This window comes from Mesoplodon densirostris, chromosome 8, assembly GCF_025265405.1.
Source record: "Mesoplodon densirostris isolate mMesDen1 chromosome 8, mMesDen1 primary haplotype, whole genome shotgun sequence".
NCBI lineage: Eukaryota > Metazoa > Chordata > Mammalia > Artiodactyla > Ziphiidae > Mesoplodon > Mesoplodon densirostris.
The window spans coordinates 58,348,346-58,370,618 of record NC_082668.1 but is presented as its reverse complement, the minus strand read 5'-3'; the positions used below and the strand labels follow the sequence as shown (position 1 = coordinate 58,370,618).

The window sequence follows — 22,273 nt, the reverse complement described above, 5'->3', positions numbered from 1 at the left end:
CAGTCCTGTTAAAGACTCCACATTTTCACGAGTTTCACCTCCAGAAGTCCTACCAGGTTATCACAGTGAAGACAAACACCTCTTCATGTTTCCAGCAGGGGAAGGGAAACCTAGCCATTTTGAAATATACCCAGAGAATTCTTAAAAAGGTCTGCCCTTAAAGGAAACTAGTTTACCAAAGCCTAACCAACTGGGATTTTACCAGAGCCTAATGGAACTGGGGGGAGGAAAATACTCAACTCCAGCCCCCGTAGCCTTCCTGTTTTATCTAAGTGGGGAGGACGAACTGAGAAGTATTTGTGAAGACCTTATCGTAGGGGCACATGTTCAATAAAAGATTGAGACCTAGTCACAGGACTATAAAACACTTGCCCTCTCCTCAAAATCTGACATATCATCAGTAAGTCTCTTGCATAATAAAAGGAGATTAAAACAGAAATAACTGTATGTCCCAGACTTTATTTAGGAATAATTCTCTAAGTAATCCCCCCAAAAAAGGAAGGAAAAGGAAAATAAAAACAAGGACACCAGAAGAAAATTTTAGCCTTTAACACCAATAGCAGTAGCAAACATAGCCTAACTCCTAGCTAGATAAATACAAAACCTCACACTAAAAGCCTATTTATCTCCATTCCTTATACCCAATACATCATATCCAGCTTTCAACAAAAGATTACAAGGCATACTAAAAGACAAAACACAGAGTTTGAAAAGACGTAGGAAGCATCCAATTCAGAATCAGATATAGCACAAATTTTGGCATTACCATGCTGGGAATTTAAGACAACGATCATTAATATGCTGAAGGCTCTCTAATGTAAAAAATAGACAATATGCAACCAAAGATGGGTATTATGAGCATAGAGAGAAAAATTCTATGAAAGAATCAAAAGGAAATGATAGAAATCAAAAACACTGAAACAAAAATGAAGAATGTCCCTCAATAGACTGGACAGAGCCAAAGAATCACTGAGCTTGAAAAAACATCAAAAGAAACCTCTAAAACTAATATAAGGAAAAAAGAAGAATGAAAAAGATATAACAGAATATCCAAGAACTAAAGGACAATTACAAATGGTTTCATATGCATGTAATGGGAATACCAGAAGGAAAAAAAAGAAGAGAGAAAGGAACAGAAGAATTGCTTGAAGTAATCATGAGTGAAACTTTTCCAAAATTAATGACAAACAACCAAATCACACATCCAGGATACTCAGGGAACACCATGCATAGGATAAAGATATTTTTTTAAAAAAATCAACACTGGGTATACTATATTCAAACTGCAGGAAATTAAACACAAAGAAAAATCTTGAAAGAAGCTGGAGGTGAGGATGGAAGGTGGAGAAACATCTTACCTAGAGAGAAACAAGGATAAAATTACATCAGAATTTTTTAACATCTTTATTGGAGTATAATTGCTTTACAATGTTGTGTTATCATCAGATTCTTTTTTCAGAAACCATTCCAGCAAAATGAGTGGAGTATTGAAAGAAAAAAATACTGCCTACCTAAATTTGATATCTAGTGGAATTATCTTTCAAAAGTTGAGAAATAAAGACTTTCTGAAACAAAAACTGAGGGAATTTGTCACCAAGAGACCTGCCTTACAAGAAATGTTAAAAGAAGTTCTTCAGAGAAAAGAAAATAATACAGCTCATGATGACATATTTAAGATCATTTAAAAATAAAAATGGAGTAACTATGGTTCAGGCATCCAAAATGGAGCCAGGGGGCTATTATGGATATGGTTTCAGACATATTTCTGCATCACTGAGAACCTGAATCTTCTGAAGTGTATCAAACTCAAGGACACCACCAATCATTTTCAAAACAACATCTGCTAGAAACTGCCAGCTGCAACCTTATGGTCTCAAGGTCTCCCCTTGTAAAATATGCAACCATTTTAGGACCCCAAATAACCCTTGCTTATCAAGCACCCTTAGTTCTTGACAGCTCCAATCCTAATTTTGACAAACAATTATGTAACTTTGTGGTTTTACCTCCATTTTGTAGTCCAGTGGAACATATTTCAAGTACTTCTTGAATATGTGCCTCCCAGGCTATAGTCCTCAGCTTGGCTTGAATAAAACTCTCTTCTGTTCCTTACTATAGATTGTTTACTGATTATTTGTGTTGACACTCAGAAACTTGGATCTACATAAAGAAGGATGGTTTGAAAAGGAATACATGAAGGTAAAATAAAATATTTTATTTTTCTTATTCATAATTAATAGATAATTGGTTCAAAATTATAACAACAATGTATTTGGTGGTTATACATTATGGGTAAGTGAAATTAATGACAACAGTGTCTTAAGGGATGGGAAAAAGGGATGGGGAATACTCTATAAGGTACTTGCACAATGTGTGACATGGTATAGTGTTATCTGAAAGTTACTTGGATTAGTTGTAAATTTACATTGCAGACTCTAGGGCAACCACTGAGAATGGTAAAAAAAAAACCATAGCTTATATTCTAAAAGAGGAAACAAATGGCATAATATGAAATGATCAATTAAAATTAGAGAAATGGAAAAACAGGAAATTAAAAAGTGGAACAAAGAACAAGGGCAGTGAACAAAAAATAATAAATATGGTAGATATTAATCCAAATATAGCAATAATCATTTTAAATGTCAATGATATAAATATAGCAATTAAAGGACTGAGACTGTCAGACTGTCAGGGTGGATAAATAAACACAATCCAACTGTTATCTATAAGAAACTTACTTTAAGTATAAATATGCAGACAGATTAAATGTAAAGGCATAGAGAAAAATATATCATATTATCAGTAATCAAAGGACCCTGGAATAGTTATATTAATTCCAGACAAAGCATATGTAAGAGCAAGGAAAATTATCAGGAATAAAGAGAGGCATTACATAACCATAAAGGGGTCAATTTTCCAGGAAGATATAGCAATCCTTGATATGCATGCACCTATCAATACAGCATCAAAACATGTGAGGCAAAAGCTGATAGAACTGCAAAAAAAGAATAGATGAATCTGCTATTATAGTTGGAGACTTCAACACCCCTCTATCAGTAATGGACAGATACAGTAGGCAGAAAGTTAGTAAGAACATAGTTGAACTGAACAGCACCACCAATCAACGGAATATCATTGACATTTATAGAATACTTCATCCAACAATAGCAGAATACACATTCTTCTCAAGATGATACAGAACATTCACCAAGACAGATCACATTTCTGGGTTGTAAAACACACCTTAACAAACCTAAAAGAATAGAAATTATACAAAATATGCTCTCAAGACACAACGGAATTAAACTACAAATCAAAAACAGAAAGATGGCTGGGGAACCCCCAAATACTAGAGGACTAAATAGAACATTTCTAAATAATACATAGGCAAAGAAAAAATCTCAAGAGAAATTAAACACTTTGAATTAAATCAGAATGAAAATGTAACTTATTAAAATTTATGGGATGCGGTAAAAGCAGTGCTTAGAGGGAAATTTACAGCACTGAATTCACATATTCAAAAAGCAGAATTATCTAAAATCAGTAACCTAAACTTCCACCATAGAATACTAGAAGAAGATCAAATTAAATTCAAAGTAAGCCCAATGAAAATTAGACTTGAAAGCAATAAAATCAGAAACAGAAAATCAATAGAGAAAATAACTGAAACCAAAAGCTGGTTCTTTGAAAAGTTCAATAAAATCGATAAACCTTTAGAGAGGTTAACTAAGGAAAAGGAGGGATGGGGGAGAGGGAGGAGAGAAGGAGAGAGAAAAAGATATATAGATATAGATATAGGTATAGATATAGATATATAGAGAGAGAGGGAGAGAGGGAGAAAACACAAAGCACTAATATCAGTAATGAAAGAGAGGTCATCACTACCACTAATAATCCCCATGGACCCCAAGGATAATAAAAATAATATTATGAACAAGTCTATACCTGCAGATTTGTTAACTTAGATGAATGGACCAATTCCTTAAAAGAAACAATCTCCTAAAACTCACCCAAGAAGAAATCTATAATCTGAATAGATCTATTATCTATTAAAGAAATTTAATCAATAATTAATAACCTACTGAAGCAGAAAACATCAGGCCCAGATGGTTTTAATTCTACCAAAAATTCAAGGAAAAAATAATATTAATTCTTGACAATCTATTTCTAAAAATCAAAGCAGAGAAAATATTTCCCAACTCATTATATGAGGCCAGCATTATCATAACACTAAACCTAGACAAAGACCTTAAGAAAAAAGACTAAGTCCAATATCTCTCATGAACATGTATGCAAAAATTCTCAAGAAACTATCAGCAAATAATGTCCAACAATGTATAAAAAAATTAGCAAATAATATCTAACAGTATACTTGGCTATACATATCATATAGCCAAGTATAATTTATTCCAGGTATGCAAAGAGGGTTCAACATTTGACAATCAATTAATGTAATCTATCCTATTAACAGACTAAGTAAAAAAATATATATAATCATACCTATATATGCAGAAAAAGCACTTGACAAAAACCAACACCTATGATGATAATTCTCAGCAAACTGGAAATAGAGGAGGACTTCTCCAACTTGATAAAGAATATCTACAAAAACCTACAGTTAGCATCATACTTAATGGTGAGAAACCAGATGCTGTCCTGCTAAGATCAGGAGTAAGGCAAGAATGTTCCTGCTCACTACTCCTACTGGACAGCATACTGGAAGTCCTAGATAATGCAATAAGGCAAGAAAAGGAAATGAAAGGTGTACTTACTGGAAAGGAAGATATAAAACTGTCTTTTTTGCAAATTATATGCTTGTCTACATAGATAATTCCAAAGAATCAACAAGAGCAATAATAACCAAAAAGAAAAAAAAAACCCTCCTGGAACAAATAAGAAATTATAACAAGGTTGTAGGATACAAGGTTAATATACAAAACTCAACTGCTTTCTTGTATAACAACAATGAATAATTAGAATTTGAAAATAAAAACACAATACATTTATGTTAGCACCAATAATATGTAAAATCCTTAAGTGTCAGTCTAACAAAATATATACAAGACCAATATGAGAAAAAGTACAAAACTCTGATGAAAGAAATCAAAGAAGTTTTAAATATATGGAGAAATATTCCATGTACCTGAATAGAAAGACTCAATATCATCAAGATGTTAGTTCTTCCCATTGTTTATACATTATAAGCATTTCCAGTCAAAATCCTGGCAAATTATTCTGTAAATATCCACAAACTGATTCTAAAGTTTATATAGAAAGGCAAAAGCTCCAGAACACTCAAGACAATATTAAATACAAAGAAATTCAGAGGACTGACACTACTCAACTTCAAGACTTACTATAAAGCTTCAGTATTTAAGACAGTGTGTTATCGGCAAAGAATAGATAAATAGAAGAATGGAATAAAGATACAGGGCCCAGAAGTAGATCCACACAAATATAGTCAACTGATGTTCAACAAAGAAGCAAAGGTGATTCGATGAAGAAAAGATAGTCTTTTTAACAAATGGTGCTAGAACAACTTGACATTCACATGTAGAAAAATGAATCCAGACACAGACCACAAGATTTTCACAAAAGTTAACTCAAAATGGATCACAGGCCTAAATGTAAAATGCAAAACTAAAACTTCTGGAAGATAACATAGGAGAAAATCTGGTTGACATTGGGTTTGGTAATGTTTTTTCCCATATAACACCAAAGAATGATCCATGGAAGAAATATTGACAAATTGGAATTCATTAAGATAAAAAACTACATCTTTTTTTTTAACATCTATATTAGAGTATAATTGCTTTACAATGGTGTGTTAGGTTCTGCATTATAACAAAGTAAATCAATTATACATATACATATGTCCCCATATCTCTTACCTCTTGCATCTCCCTCCCTCCCACCCACCCTATCCCACCCCTGTAGGTGGTCACAAAGCACCGAGCTGAACTCCCTGTGCTATGTGGCTTCTTCCCACTAGCTATCTATTCTACATTTGGTAGTGTATATATGTCCATGACACTCTCTCACTTTGTTCCAGCTTACCCTTCCCCCTCCCCGTATCCTCAAGTCCATTCTCTAGTAGGACTGCATCTTTATTCCCGTCTTGCCCCTAGGTTCTTCTGAACATTTTTTTCTCTTTTTTTAGATTCCATATATATGTGTTAGCATACGGTATTTGTTTATCTCTTTCTGACTTACTTCACTCTGCATGACAGTCTCTAGGTCCATCCACCTCACTACAAATAACTCAGTCTCGTTCCTTTTTATGGCTGAGTAATATTCCACTGTATATATGTGCCACATCTTCTTTATCCATTCATCTGTTGATGGACACTTAGGTTGCTTCCATGTCCTGGCTATTGTAAACAGAGCTACAATGAACATTTTGGTACATGACTCTTTTTGAATTATGGTTTTCTCAGGGTATATGCCCAGTAGTGGGATTGCTGGGTCGTATGGTAGTTCTATTTGTAGTTTTTTAAGGAACCTCCATACTATTCTCCATAGTGGCTGTATCAATTTACATTCCCACCAACAGTGCAAGAGGGTTCCCTTTTCTCCACACCCTCTCCAGCATTTATTGTTTGTAGATTTTTTGATGATGGCCATTCTGACTGGTGTGAGATGATATCTCATTGTAGCTTTGATTTGCATTTCTCTAATGATTAATGATGTTGAGCATTCTTTCATGAGTTTGTTGGCAATCTGTATATCTTCTTTGGAGAAATGTCTATTAGGTCTTCTGCTCATTTTTGGATTGGGTTGTTTGTTTTTTTGATACTGGGCTGCATGAGTTGCCTGTATGTTTTGGAGATTAATCCTTTGTCAGTTGCTTCATTTGCAAATATTTTCTCCCATTCTGAGGGTTGTCTTTTTGTCTTGTTCATGGTTTCCTTTGCTGTGCAAAAGCTTTGAAGTTTCATTAGGTCCCATTTGTTTATTTTTGTTTTTATTTCCATTTCTCTAGGAGGTGGGTCCAAAAGGATCTTGCTGTGATTTATGTCATACAGTGTTCTGCCTAGGTTTCCCTCTAAGAGTTTGATGGTTTCTGGCCTTACATTTAGGTATTTAATCCATTTTGAGTTTATTTTTGTGTATGGTGTTAGGGAGTGTTCTAATTTCATTCTTTTACATGTAGCTGTCCAGTTTTCCCAGCACCACTTATTGAAAAGGCTGTCTTTTCCACACTGTATATTCTTGCCTCCTTTATCAAAGATAAGGTGACCGTATGTGCGTGGGTTTATCTTTGGGCTTTCTATCCTGTTCCATTGATCTATATGTCTGTTTTTGTGCCAGTACCACACTGTCTTGATTACTGTAGCTTTGTAGTATAGTCTGAAGTCAGGGAGCCTCCAGCTCCATTTTTTGTTCTCAAGATTGCTTTGGCTATTCAGGGTCTTTTGTGTTTCCATACAAATTGTGAAATTTTTTGTTCTAGTCTGTGAAAAATGCCAGTGGTAGTTTGATAGGGATTGCATTGAATCTGTAGATTGCTTTGGGTAGTAGAGTCATTTTCACAATGTTGATTCTTCCAATCCAAGAACATGGTATATCTCTCCATCTATTTGTATCACCTTTAATTACTTTCATCAGTGTCTTATAATTTTCTGAATACAGGTCTTTTGTCTCCTTAGGTAGGTTTATTCCTAGATATTTTATTCTTTTTGTTGCAATGGTAAATGGGAGTGTTTTCTTAATTTCACTTTAAGATTTTTCATCATTAGTGTATAAGAATGCAAGAGATTTCTGTGCATTAATTTTGTATCCTGCTACCTTACCAAATTCATTGATTAGCTCTATTAGGTAAAAACTTACTTCTCTGTGAAAGACACTGTTAAGAGAATGAAAAGACAGGTCAAAGACTAGAAGAAAATATTTTTGAAATACATATCTGATTAAGGACTGGTGTCCAAAATATATAAAGAACTCTAAATTCAACAATAAATAAATAAATAAATAAAAATAGACAAAAGATCTGAACAGACACCTCACCAAGGAAGAGAAAGATGGAAAATAAGCATATGAAAAGATGCTAAACATCATATGTTATTAAGGAACTGCAAATTAAAACAAGGTACTACTACACACCTATTAAAATAGCTAAAATCCAAAACACTGATAACATCAAATGTTGGTCAGGGGGGTGAAGCAAAAGGAATTCCTATGATACAGCCACTTTTCAAGAGACTTTGGAATTTCTTACAAAACTGAACATAAATTTATCATAATATCCAGGAATACTGCCCACTGGTATTTAGGCAAATCAGTTGAAAATTACATTCACATAAAAATCTGCACCTGAATGTTTACAGCAGCTTTATTTATAATTGCTGAAACTTGGAAGTGACAGTAAAATGCTCATTGGTTTCCAGGGGTTTGGGGAGAGGAAAGGTGGGATAAGTAGAAGCAGCACAGGAGATTCTTAGGGCAGTGAAACTATTGTGTATGATATAGTACAGGTGGATACATGCCATTATACATTTGTCCAAATCCACTGAATGTGCAACACAAAACATGAAGTCTAATGTAAACTATGGGCTACAGTAATGTATCAGTATTGGCTCATCCATTGTATCAAATGTATTACACAACTTGTACAAATGCAAGATGTGTGTATGAAACTGTGTATGTGTGGAGAGGGAGTGATGAGGAGATACATGGGAGCTCTAGATCTGCTGTTCAATTTTTCTGTAAATCTAAAATCACTCTAAAAAATAAAGTCTTTTAATTTATTGATAAAAAATAGAACATGGTAAAAAAAAAAGTAAACTATAGACTGAAAACATTCGTGTAATATCCAATATAGGATATTAAGAAACAATGTTTGTACAGAATCACACATACGTATTCAAACAATAACACCCAAATCATCTGCTTAATCTTTTTGGCTTCACAGAGGCAGTCAATGAAAGGCAGAAAATCACTCTTCAATGGACTTGCCAACTTACATCATATAAATCAGAAAGAAGCAAAAAAGATAAAATATGCTCATTTCTGAAGTCGAATAGGCAAAAAAAACCCCAAAACAATCATCACATTACTTTGTTCTGAAATAGCAGAGGTAGTCCTTTGAGCCAGCTGTGGATCCTAGGAAAACAGTAACTGATGTTAATGATTAATTCTAGCAATGAGTATTTCATTGTTTGGTAATTACAGTACTACTGAAAGGCATCTTAATTTGGAAGAAATTTGGTAATATATCAGTGAATTCATTTAAGACCTTCCAGGAGAAAAGTAAACAGATACTACTTTTAACATATTTCTATGATTTACATCAAGATATGACCATGTAAAGTAAAACAATAACAAATAATTTTGAAGCCTAAACTATTGTGTTTTTTTTTTTTTTTTTTTTTTTTTTTTGGTACATGGGCCTCTCACTGTTATGGCCTCACCTGCTACAGAGCACAGGCTCCAGATGTGCAGGCTCAGCGGCCATGGCTCATGGGCCCAGCTGCTCCGCAGCATGTGGGATCCTCCCAGACCGGGGCACGAACCCATGTCCCCTGCATCAGCAGGTGGACTCTCAACCACTACACCAGCAGGGAAGCCCTAATCTATTGTTTTTAAAACTTTTAGTCCATTGCCTCTATAGGTTTATAATTCTAATTATTGCTGTGCAAGTTAATATTTTTAATCAAATCAATGCCAAAGAAAACATTCTTGGATTAATTTATTGGTATTATCACTACTATAAAATATCTACAATTCAGATGTAAAAGAACCTGCTTAATCATCAAAAAAAAGTAAACAAACCAAAAAAAATTTTTTAATGTAAACATGAAGAACAATAAATATTTACATAATTTATATCCCAAATTTGAGAGTGAACTTGAATTTTTATCATTATAAGAAATGGTTTAGTCTTTTATTACTGTAGCAACAAAAGACCAATTTTTGCATTTTTCACAGAACTAGAACAAAAAATTTCACAATTTGTATGGAAACACAAAAGACCCCGAATAGCCAAAGCAATCTTGAGAACAAAAAATGGAGCTGGAGGCTCCCTGACTTCAGACTATACTACAAAGCTACAGTAATCAAGACAGTATGGTACTGGCACAAAAACAGAAAGGTAGATCAATGGAACAGGATAGAAAGCCCAGAGATAAACCCACGCACATACGGCCACCTTATCTTTGATAAAGGAGGCAGGAATGTACAGTGGAGAAAGGACAGCCTTTTCAATAAGTGGTGCTGGGAAAACAGGACAGGTACATGTAAAAGTATGGGATTAGAACACTCCCTAACACCATTCACAAAAATAAGCTCAAAATGGATTAAAGACCTAAGTGTAAGGCCAGAAACCATCAAACTCTTAGAGGAAAACATAGGCAGAACACTGTATGACATAAATCACAGCAAGATCTTTTTGGACCCACCTCCTAGAGAAATGGAAATAAAAACAAAAATAAACAAATGGGACCTAATGAAACTTCAAAGCTTTTGCACAGCAAAGGAAACCATAAACAAGACCAAAAGACAACCCTCAGAATGGGAGAAAATATTTGCATGAAGCAACTGACAAAGGATATATCTCCAAAACTTATAAGCAGCTCAATAACAAAAAAACAAACCCAATCCAAAAATGGGCAGAAGACCTAAATAGACATTTCTCCAAAGAAGATATACAGACTGCCAACAAACACATGAAAGAACGCTCAACATCATTAATCATTAGAGAAATGCAAATCAAAACTACAATGAGATATCATCTCACACCAGTCAGAATGGCCATCATAAAAAAATCTACAAACAATAAATGCTGGAGAGGGTGTGGAGAAAAGGGAACACTCTTACACTGCTGGTGGGAATATGAATTGGTACAGCCACTATGGAGAACAGTATGGAGGTTCCTTAAAAAACTACAAATAGAACTATCATATGACCCAGCAATCCCACTACTGGACATATACCCAGAGAAAACCATAATTCAAAAAGAGTCATGTACCACAATGTTCATTGCAACTCTATTTACAATAGCCCGGAGATGGAAACAACCTAAGTGTCCATCATCAGATGAATGGATAAAGAAGATGTGGCACATATATACAATGGAATATTACTCAGCCATAAAAAGAAACGAAATTGAGCTAGTTGTAATGAGGTGGATGGACCTAGAGTGTGTCATACAGAGTGAAGTAAGTCAGAAAGAGAAAGACAAATACCGTATGCTAACACATATATATGGAATTTAAGAAAAAAATGTCATGAAGAACCTAGGGGTAAGACAGGAATAAAGACACAGACCTACTAGAGAATTGACTTGAGGATATGGGGTGGGGGAAGAGTTAGCTGTGACAAAGCAAGAGAGTGGCATGGACACATATACACTACCAAACGTATAGTGGATTGCTGGTGGGAAGAAGCCGCATAGCACAGGGAGATGGGCTCGGTGCTTTGTGGCCACCTAGAGGGGTGGGATGGGGAGGGTGGGAGGGAGGGAGACGCAAGAGGGAAGAGATATCGGAAGGTATGTATATGTATAGCTGATTCACTTTGTTATAGAGCAGAAACTGGCACACCATTGTAAAGTAATTATAGCCCAATAAATAAGTAAAAAAATAAAATAAAAATAAAAAGTCCTTTCTATGAAAAATGGAGACTAATTTTTTATGGAAGGAAAGATTCTTTCAATTCTATAGTGCTTTACAATTTTCAAAAATTTTACACATATGATTTCATATAATCCCATAATAACCCCGTTTTTCCCCTACCCCTCTATTGCCCCTACCCCTTCCTTCTCCCCCACTGGTAACCACTAGTTTGCCTTCCATATGTAAGTGTCTGCTTCTTTTTGTTTTATTCACTAGTTTGTTGTATATTTTACATCCCACATATAAGTGGTACTATATGGTATTTATTTTTGTCTGACTTATCTCATTTAGCATAATGCCCTCTGAATCCATCCACGTTGCTACAAATGGCAGAATTTCATTCTTTTTTATGGCTGAGCTATATTCCATTATATATATACATACCACACCTTTGTTATCAATTCATTTGTTGATGGATAGTTACGGCACAAGACCTATTTTTTTAACTGACATATTGATAAAATAGATATGTGAAAATAGATGACTTATCCTATATGGTTGCACTACTACATTAATTACACCAGAGTTCAGAGCACTGGTGGCCTAGACTCTAAAATACTTATACTTGAAATTGAAAACTTCTCAAATGAAACTTTAAAAAAATCAAATTGCAAACCTGATTACAATTTTCCTGTTGTAGAAAATCATAAAGAAATCTTGTAAAATTACACTGTAAAATATTTAAGTGAATCAATGATATAAACACTGAAGTCCTCCTACCTTAACGTAGCATTTTTTCCGTCACTTCTTGTACACCAAACCTGGCGGGTTTGATAACCTATCTCTATGTCGCAGGACTTGGAATGGTGATGTGCCTTGTAACTTTGATGTCTAAAGGTGACCAGCTCCTTCGAATCAGAGCTAAAATCCAGAACAGTTCTTCCACTTAGGTTAAGTTCTTTGAGAAGAGGCAGTCGACATTTACTCCACGGTCCAACCTTAAGGCTAAACATATATTCCTCTGCCCCAAGAGGACAGGAAATGGGAGCATCACAGGCTCTTGACTCAGTCAGGTTGGGACACTGCAACCCTCCATAGAGAGGGGGGGCAATGGCTGAGCGAGTTCTATGCTGTAACTGCTTCCCACATCCCTTGCTACACCTGGACCACTGTGAGAACTCAGAGACCACGCAATCCCGCGGGCAAGGGATGAGACAAGCTTGTTCCATGGGGGGCTGAGGGGCAAAGTGTTCACATATCTCATTCACAGCCACGGTTCTATTCAGCTTCTGAACACAACGCACCGTCCGGTGCTGAAGCCCATGCTGGGCTGTCACGCACTCTGTAGCCCGAGGTCTGGCTTGCCCCAGGGTGGGAGGAACAAGCACACAGTGGTGCCAGTCAGAAACCTCCCACTGGAAGAGGTCTCTGTGCCAGTCACAGACTCGGAAGCAGCTTCTTTCCTTCGGAGGCCTATTGTTCTCATCACAGTTAGACAGGTGACTCGTCCACCCGTCAAAATGGAAACACCAAAGAGCACGACTCTGGATTCCTCCTGGCCCACAGTCTCCTGTACACCTTCCCCAGGGGCCTGTAGGCAGAAAGACAAGGGTATCAGTTACTCCAAGATTCCACACTACCATCCACACAAAAACAGGTCAATCTGCACACCTCCTGACACAACCAGTGTGAAATTATGAATTATGATGAAAAATATAATTGAGTGGCTAAAAATGTGGATTCTAACTCAGTTGGCCCTTCTTGAAATCCCCAATCCGTCTCTTACAGCAGTATCAACTTGGATGAATTACTTCAACTTTCTAAGCCTTAGTTTCCTACATAAGGGAGATGATAATAAAAGCACTGACTTGTAAAGATGTTCTGAGGATCAGTGACATAATGTGATGGGAAGTAGACAATACACATTTAATAAATGATTTGTCTCATTATAATTATTATGTTCCAAAGCCTATATACCTAACTCAATATTAATACTTTCTCATTAGGCAGAGTTTCATCTAAAAGAAAAGCCCTAAATCCAGGATTTTAATAAACTAGGATTTTACATGTTTCCAATCCTTCAGCTCACACCTTAAGTAGCTCAGAAGAGAAATACATTTTTAAAAATAGCTTGCAAATCATCCTAAATATATTTTCATTTTCTAAATAGCTCTCCTCAGTTCTGGTTTTTGCTTGCAGAGTGAACTGCGTGAAAAAGAAAAATCTGATATGGGGTGGGGGCGGGGTGTGGGGAGAAGGTAAGTTAATAAAAGAAGCAGCAGTACTGAATTGTCTCTGGAAATTCTTCCCTGACAATTCTTGAAATATACCTGTTGGGTAAAGCTTCCAATGTTAGCTTGTAATACGCCAAATCTTTTCATTAATGAATTAGTTTTGTGAGAGAGGGTTCAAAAAATGGACAGATGAAAGAGCTACCCACTGATTTTTTTTTTTTTTTTTTGCATCTAATCTATAGACATACCAGCTGGCCTCATCCAGAAGGCTGATCATCTATCTTTCCACGAGGACAGCAAGTAATCACATTTTGTGTCAATGGAAAAAAAAAGTTTCCTCCCTTTTGCTTTACTTAAAAATGTAATATGAGCCTGAAAAAAGTGTATCAGCTTAATCATGTTACCTTTAACCCTTTACTAGGTTTGTGATCATCATAAAGGCATTTCACAGCCTGAGAAACATTTTAACTTACATAGGCGAGAGAAAGAAGGTGCAGTCTTTCTTTCCTTCCCCAAATCTGATCAAACCCCAAATGCCACTTAATTACTTCCTGGACTGTATTTTCATGCACATCCAGTACATTTCTAGGAGCAATAAATGTGTACACAGGCACGTGCATTTAGGAAGAGACGTGCCTCCCCAGAGAAGCAGATATTTGCACTTGGGGCCACATGCTGCAGTGAGGATCTCTCACTTTAGCAGGACAACAGTTTTGGGGTTCTAATGTACACAGTCCTCCTGGTTCTTCCTCCCAGCCCTGTTCTGGGTGTGCAAACCTGCTGTTCTAGGCAATGCCATGTTAGGTACAGTGCTGATGATTTCTGTCTCCTTTCAGTGACCCCACGCTACAGTCTCCTCTTGATGAAATGGACAGAGCAGTTTTACTGGATTAAGTCAGCCTATAGCCACCAAAATGCCCTTGGGTTTGCCCACACTCTTCCCTAGGTGAGTTATCCCAGCACTGCCTGCTCAGGGTACAGTAAGTGCACATGGAAAGTGCAGCTTTCAGCACAGGATGATTCAATCAACCATCCTTAAGTCTGATGATTTCCTCTTCAATCACCCACAGTTTAGTACTCTGCAAAATGAGAAGTTCATTGTTACATGACAGCTATTTGCAGGCTCCACATGTCTAGATGTTCTGGAGCAGTTTCAGGTCCAGTATGCCATTCTTTATCCAAATCTCAGACCATGCATGCAAATGTTTATTATTACCAAAAACAAAACCAGGTTATTCAGTAAAGGACTATTTCAAAAAATATATGGCTGCAGCAAACTTTAAAAATCTAAAATCAGTCTTGACTTATCTAGGAGTTTTGGATTAATATATACACACTACTATATATAAAATAGGTAACCAATAAGGACTGACTGTACAGCACGGGGCACTGTGGTCAATATTTTATAATAATCTATAAGGGAAAAGAATCTGAGAAAGAATATGTATATAAATAATATATATTCAGTATATATATATATATATATATATATATATATAACTGAACCACTTTGCTGTATACCTGGAACTAACACACTGTAAATCAACTATACTTCAATTAAAAAAAAAATAAAACCAGTCTTGAATGATACAAAACAGTTATTAGTTAAAATGAAAACAAAGCTTTTTTGTAAAGCACTAGGTTTTAAAATATAGGCTGTCAGTTTCTCTCTGTTTAGGTACCAAATACACGCAACTCTCTACTTAGGATTTGTTCACATAAATTAAATAATATAAGACCAAGAACGTGGAGCACCTTCTAACCAATCTTGAAAAACTAACATTAAATTTAATCAATCTAGAACATCTTACAAAGTGATCCTATTCTTACTTTTAAAACATCTGATTAGCACATTTTCTTATTATTAATATTCTGTTTTCTTCTTCTAAGTTTTTGCCTACTTTCAAAATAGTTAAGGTAGCTCTTTTTTATTTGAAATCATTATTATTATTATTTTTTTTTTCCTTTTTGCGGTATGCGGGCCTCTCACTGTTGTGGCCTCTCCCGTTGTGGAGCACAGGCTCCGGACGCGCAGGCCCAGCGGCCATGGCTCACGGGCCCAGCCGCTCCGCGGCATATGGGATCCTCCCAGACCGGGGCACGAACCCGTATCCCCTGCATCGGCAGGCGGACTCTTAACCACTGCGCCACCAGGGAGGCCCTGAAATCATTATTATTTTAAACTGTATAAATTACTATTCTTCTCTCAGCTTTCATATCTCCATCTGTACAGAATTTCACCAAACAGCCAATTTTTTTTCTAGATCAATGGAAGACAAAATATAACTATTAAGAAATAATTACTACCATTTGTTAAAGGCTAGCAGTGGTGTGCTGGGCTTGGCTGCTACCAGGGGACTGTTAAGTATTCAGGAACTTTACCAGGTGGTTGTTAAATCATTCATGATTTAAAATCAGCCATGGTGGGAGTATTTACACCACATTACAAATCAAGTCACATCAAGGCTTTTTTTTTTTTAAACAGAGAGACAGCTGGTTTATAGTACACCAATGGTGATTTCACAGGTGCCTCCCTCCCTTCCTTCCTTCTTTCCTTATAACAATCCCATGAGGTGGGGCTAGTTTGCTCATTTTATCAGTTGTGGAAAATGAAACTCAGAAGTTACAATGCACACCCAAGGTTACACAGCTAGTGCATGCTAGGCTAGAATGGGACTCCAGATCTGTGGGACCCCAAGCATGGGCTCTTGGCCTGCATTTGAAAAGCATCTTTTCTAGGGTGTGCATTGGTATGTGTGATCCTACGATCACAAGGCAGATCCATTTGTTCGCTTAGCTATGATCTCTCCTATTTGTTTGTTAATATTCCTTTGGATATGAGTAGAACAAGTCATCAAGGTGGTGTGTGCGCCATGATTTCCCCCTCTTGACCCTAGAAATTTAGGGCAGCAGCTCTTGCATAGTAAGACACATGTGTGTTTATAAATATTAGTCAGTGCATTTAGGAAGGCACAGTCAAGGGAGAATAGTTTTTCTGCATGTTAAAGCGAACCCTGCAGACAACTGAAAAACGTGAATAACAGGCAAACGTAAAGTGAATTGGGTATGCTTGGAATGAATGAAAGACAAATTGCAAACAAGACGTCCAAGATACAGAAAAGACCTCTCAGCAATTGACCTATAACAATTTGCATTTCTCAGGCATGGAGAGAAAATGTGTTCCAGGATTTATTCAGTTGTGTTTGGATATGAACTTTAAACACACACACACACACACACACACACGTGAAAATCACACAGCCCTGAGGGATTTTGCCATTTCAAAAAACATGCATATTGAAGTAATAAAATGTGACCTGCAGTTTGAAAAATCTTAAATCCCTTGTCCAAGTTCAGAAATAGAAGAGCCAATTAAAATTTTGAGCAGTTGCATGGAGAGAAAGAATATCACTTTTAAGCTTGACATATATATAAAACATATGGTTATATTCAGAATATATATCTGAGACAAATAACCTAAAGAGACAAATAAGAAGCCTATGTGTAAACAGCAATCACTTTATACTTCTTAATTGGAAATAAGCCTCAAGTAATACAAATAAAACAAAATTTTCATTTCTCTAGGAGATGGACCCTAAAAGATATTGCTGTGTTTTATGTTAAAAAGTGTTCTGCTTATGTTTTCCTCTAAGAGTTTTATAGTATCCGGTCTTACATTTAGGCCTTTAATCCATCTTGAGTTTGAAGTTTTCTTAAAAAACTAAAAACAGAGCTACCATATATGATCCAGCAATCCCACTGCTGGGCATATATATGGAGAAATCCATACTTCGAAAAGATACATGCACCCCAATGTTCATTGCAGCACTGTTTACAATAGCCAAGACATGGAAACAGCCTAAATGTCCATCAACAGATGAATGGATAAAGAAAATGTGGTACATATATGCAATGGAATACTACTCAGCCATAAGAAAGAATGAAATAATGCCATTTGCAGCAACACAGATGGACCTAGAGATTATCATACTAAGTGAAGTAAGTCAGACAGAGAAAGACAAATATAATATGATATCAATTATATGTGGAATCTAAAAGATGATACAAATGAACTTATTTACAAAACAGAAACAGACTCACAGATGTAGAAAACAAACTTATGGTTACCAAAGGGGTAAGGGGGGTAGGGGGAGGAATAAATTAGGAGGTTGGGATTAACATATACAACTATATGTAAAATACATAAACAACAAGGACTACTGTATAGCACAGGGAACTCTACTCAATACTCTGTAATAACCTATATGGGAAAAGAATCTGAAAAAGAATAGATATATGTATATGTATAACTGAAACCCTTTGCTGTACACCTGAAACTAACACAACATTGTAAATCAACTATACTCCAATATAAAATAAAAATTTAAAACAAAAAAAAGAAAAAATTTACAACAATTAAAGGATTAAAAGTTTAATTATATACGTAATGGGGCTTTAAATTAACACTTGAAATCATTTCAATGGTATAATAGGAATAGTAATTTTAAACTTGTTTATGTGCACAAAGATTATGTAAAAACACCATCCACCTGCAACTCACTATCCTTTCTATGAGATAAGCACAGCTACTCTGGAATAAACTGTGCAGTATTTTAAGTCACATCAGTTTTAATTAATATGTTAAGATTTTGGTTTAATAAATATTTTGGACACAGAAGGGTAGCATCGGTGAATTCTCAGGTTATATTCACCTTTAAAACTGTGTGGTTCCTCTTTTTTTGCCTGTGTTTTTGAAGAAAGTACAAATCTGTGAATGCTCTAATGTAATATTCCTCTAGAAACAGAAAAGTGCTGGCAAACTGTATTCTCTTAATTAAGTTATCCTTAAGTGGAGTAGTTTAGATGAATGTATCACCCAAACTAAATCATCACAGCTAAGGCAGCCCGCTGGATGCCTGAATTTTAGGTATAGTAATCAGTAAGAAGCCTGCCATAAAGAAAAAAGAGTAATCCAGAGAACGGGGAATAAACACATTCCCAGGAGCTTTCACACAGTACTTGCCACTGTTTGAGGCAGCAACCCTGATTTAATACCATTCATGCAATAGGAAGAGATGTTTGTTTTATTGTTAATTTTTTTTCAACCACAACTTTTATTACCCTGACACTGCTTTATATTTAACTTGGGCAAGAGTACTGAGGAATGACATGAATGACAAACCCGAGCATTAGAGCCCTAAACAAATTACTGGTGGATAATTACTATGCCAAAGCACTCAGAAGCCTCAGCATTATAAAATGTGACATAAAACAGAGCTGATCTACTTGTAAGATGACTCACCTCCGAGAAATGGCTTGAAATTTCTGTCATAATTTTCACATCTCAAAAAGCTTTCACCCTGATCATGGAGGAATTAAAGTAATATCTCCATTACATAGTGGACAATTATCTAGGAAATCACGCTTTCTAAAATACATCAAAGAACCCAAGGGATGAAAACAAAAGTGGCCAGCAAGCATTCATTCAGTGAAACAACCATTATTCTTTACCTGCTAGTTGATAAGCAGTGTGTTAGACTCTGGGAATATAAAAATGAATGAGATATTAAACACGTGTCACGAGAACTGTGCACTAAATATAATGCCAACATGCTCATGAAGAGGACATCTGGCCGCTCCCTCAGGCCTAGCTACACTTAGTTTGTTCACATTATTAACAACCTTAATTTGGTTTCCCAGAGCTCATTAGATAGAAAGCAGCAAACCAGAAGTTGAGAGGGACCACTGGAGGCAGGTACACTGGTGAAAGACAGAAGAGATGATAGTTCCTGAGTCTACATTTCAAAATCTATCATGATAATTAATAACGTCCACTAGCAGGGGATGTATAAAGCCACACAACACTTTCTAACCTCTCAGAGCAAACCCACTTATTAGATATATCCATTTGTGAGTTATGCCTCTGATAGAAACAGACACACAACATAAAAAATGGAGAAACAAAAAAATATTTAATGGGAAGGAATTTAAACCCTAATACATTTCATTTATTTCTTTTTTATTTTATTTTTAAAAATATTTTATTGGAGTATGGTTGATTTATAATGTTGTGTTAGTTTCAGGTGTACAGCAAAGTGAATCAGTTATACAAATACATATATCCACTCTTTTTTAGATTCTTTTCCCATGTAGGCTATTACAGAGTATTGAGTAGAGTCACCTGTGCTATACGGTAGGTCCTTATTAGTTATGTATTTTATATGTAATAGTGTGTATATGTCAATCTCAATCTTCTAATTTATCCCTCTCCCCCCCAACCCCCGGTAAGTTTAAGTATATCTCTGTTTTGCAGATAAATTCATTTGTACCCCTTTTCTAGATTCCACATATAAGCAATATCATATGATATTTGTCTTTCTCTGTCTGAGATACTTCACTCAGTATAACAATCTCTAGGTCCATCCATGTTGCTACAAATGGCATTATTTCATTCTTTTTTATGGCTGAGTAATATTCCATTGTATATATGTACCACATCATCTTTAATTCCTCTGTTGTAAAAACAACAAACACATGAAGGTTTAACAATATGTTACTAAGTAACCAATGGATCACTGAAGAAATCAAAGAGGAAATCAAAAAATACCTAGAGACAAATGACAACAAAAACACAACGATCCGAAACCTATGGGAAAAAGCAGTTCTAAGAGGGAAGTTTAAGCAATACAATCTTACCTCGAGAAACAAGAAAAATCTCAAACAACCTAACCTTATACCTAAAGCAACTAGAGAACGAAGAACAAACAAAACCCAAAGTTAGTAGAAGGAAAGAAATCATAAAGATAAGAGCAGAAATAAATGAATAGAGACAAAGAAAACAATAGCAAAGATCAATGAAACTAAAAGCTGGTTCTCTTAGAGAAGATACAATTGATAATCCTGTAGCCAGACTCATCAAGAAAAATAGGCAGAGGACTCAAATCAATAAAATTAGAATTGAAAAAGACGTTACAGTGTACACCACAGAAATACAAAGGATCATAAGAGACTACTACAGGCAACTATATGTCAATAAAATGGACAACCTAGAAGAAATGGACAAATTCTTAGAAAGGTACAACCTTCCAAGACTGAACCAGGAAGAAATGGAAAATATGAACAGACCAATCACAAGCACTGAAATTAAAACTGTGATTAAAGATCTTCCAACAAACAAAAGTCCAGGACCAGATGGCTTCACAGGCGAATTCTATCAAATATTTAGAGAAGAGTTAACACCTGCTTATCTGAAATTCTTCCAAAAAATTGCAGAGGAAGGAACACTCCCAACCTCATTCTATGAGGCCACCATCACCCTGATACCAAAACCAGACAAAAATATCACACAAAAAAGAAAATTACAGGCCAATGTCACTGATGAACATAGATGCAAAAATCCCCAACAAAAAACTAGCAAACTGAATCCAACAACACATTAAAAGGATCATACACCATGATCAAGTGGGATTTATCCCAGGGATGCAAGGATTTTTCAACATCCACAAATCAACCAATGTGATACACCATATTAACAAATTGAAGAATAAAAACCACATGATCATCTCAGTAGATGCAGAAAAAGCTTTTGACAAAATTCAACACCCATTTATGATGAAAACTCTCCAGAAAGTGGGCACAGAGGGAACCTACCTCAACATAATAAAGGCCATATACGACAAACCCACAGCAAACATCATTCTCAATGGTGAAAAACTGAAAGCGTTTCCTCTAAGATGAGGAACAAGACAAGCATGTCTGCTCTTGCCACTATTATTCAACATAGTTTTGGAAGTCCTAGCCACGGCAATCAGAGAAGAAAAAGAAATAAAAGGAATCCAAATTGGAAAAGAAGAAGTAAAACTGCCACTGTTTGCAGATGACATATAATACTACACATAGAAAACCCTAAAGACACTACCAGAAAACTACTAGAGCTCATCAATGAATTTGGTAAAGTTGCAGAATACAAAATTAATAAACAGAAATCTCTTGCATTCCTATACACTAACAATGAAAGATCAGAAAGAGAAGTCAAAGAAACTGTCCCATTTACTATCGCATCAAAAAGAATATCATTTAAGAAATTCCACTGCACTTTTTACAGTAATAAAAAAAATCCCTTATTAATACTAAAACTATTTTCAAGATACATATGTGTGGCCCGAAAAATAAGTGTGCTAAAGAGTTCTAACAATTATCTTCAGAAAAATTTAACAGCAACAGTTAAGAGCTACCAAACATTATTTTCGTAAGTATAAAGATACACTTTTTTTTTTTTTTTTTTTTTTTTTTTTTTTTTTTTTGCGGTATGCGGGCCTCTCACTGTTGTGGCCTCCCCCGTTGCGGAGCACAGGCTCCGGACGCGCAGGCTCCGGACGCGCAGGCTCAGCGGCCATGGCTCACGGGCCCAGCCGCTCCGCGGCATATGGGATCCTCCCAGACCGGGGCACGAACCCGTATCCCCTGCATCGGCAGGCGGACTCTCAACCA

The 22,273-nt window shown here is 35.9% G+C and overlaps 1 protein-coding gene across 1 annotated transcript in view; it reads right to left on the bottom strand.

Moving 5' to 3' along the window:
* The window catches only part of THSD7B (thrombospondin type 1 domain containing 7B), an 801,116-nt gene that overhangs the window by 615,002 nt on the left and 163,841 nt on the right, over positions 1-22,273 (bottom strand). The window contains exon 2 of the mRNA XM_060106700.1: positions 12,330-13,140. Within this exon, the coding sequence (XP_059962683.1) occupies positions 12,330-13,140 (811 nt within the window). The remainder of the gene's footprint in view (positions 1-12,329; positions 13,141-22,273) is intronic.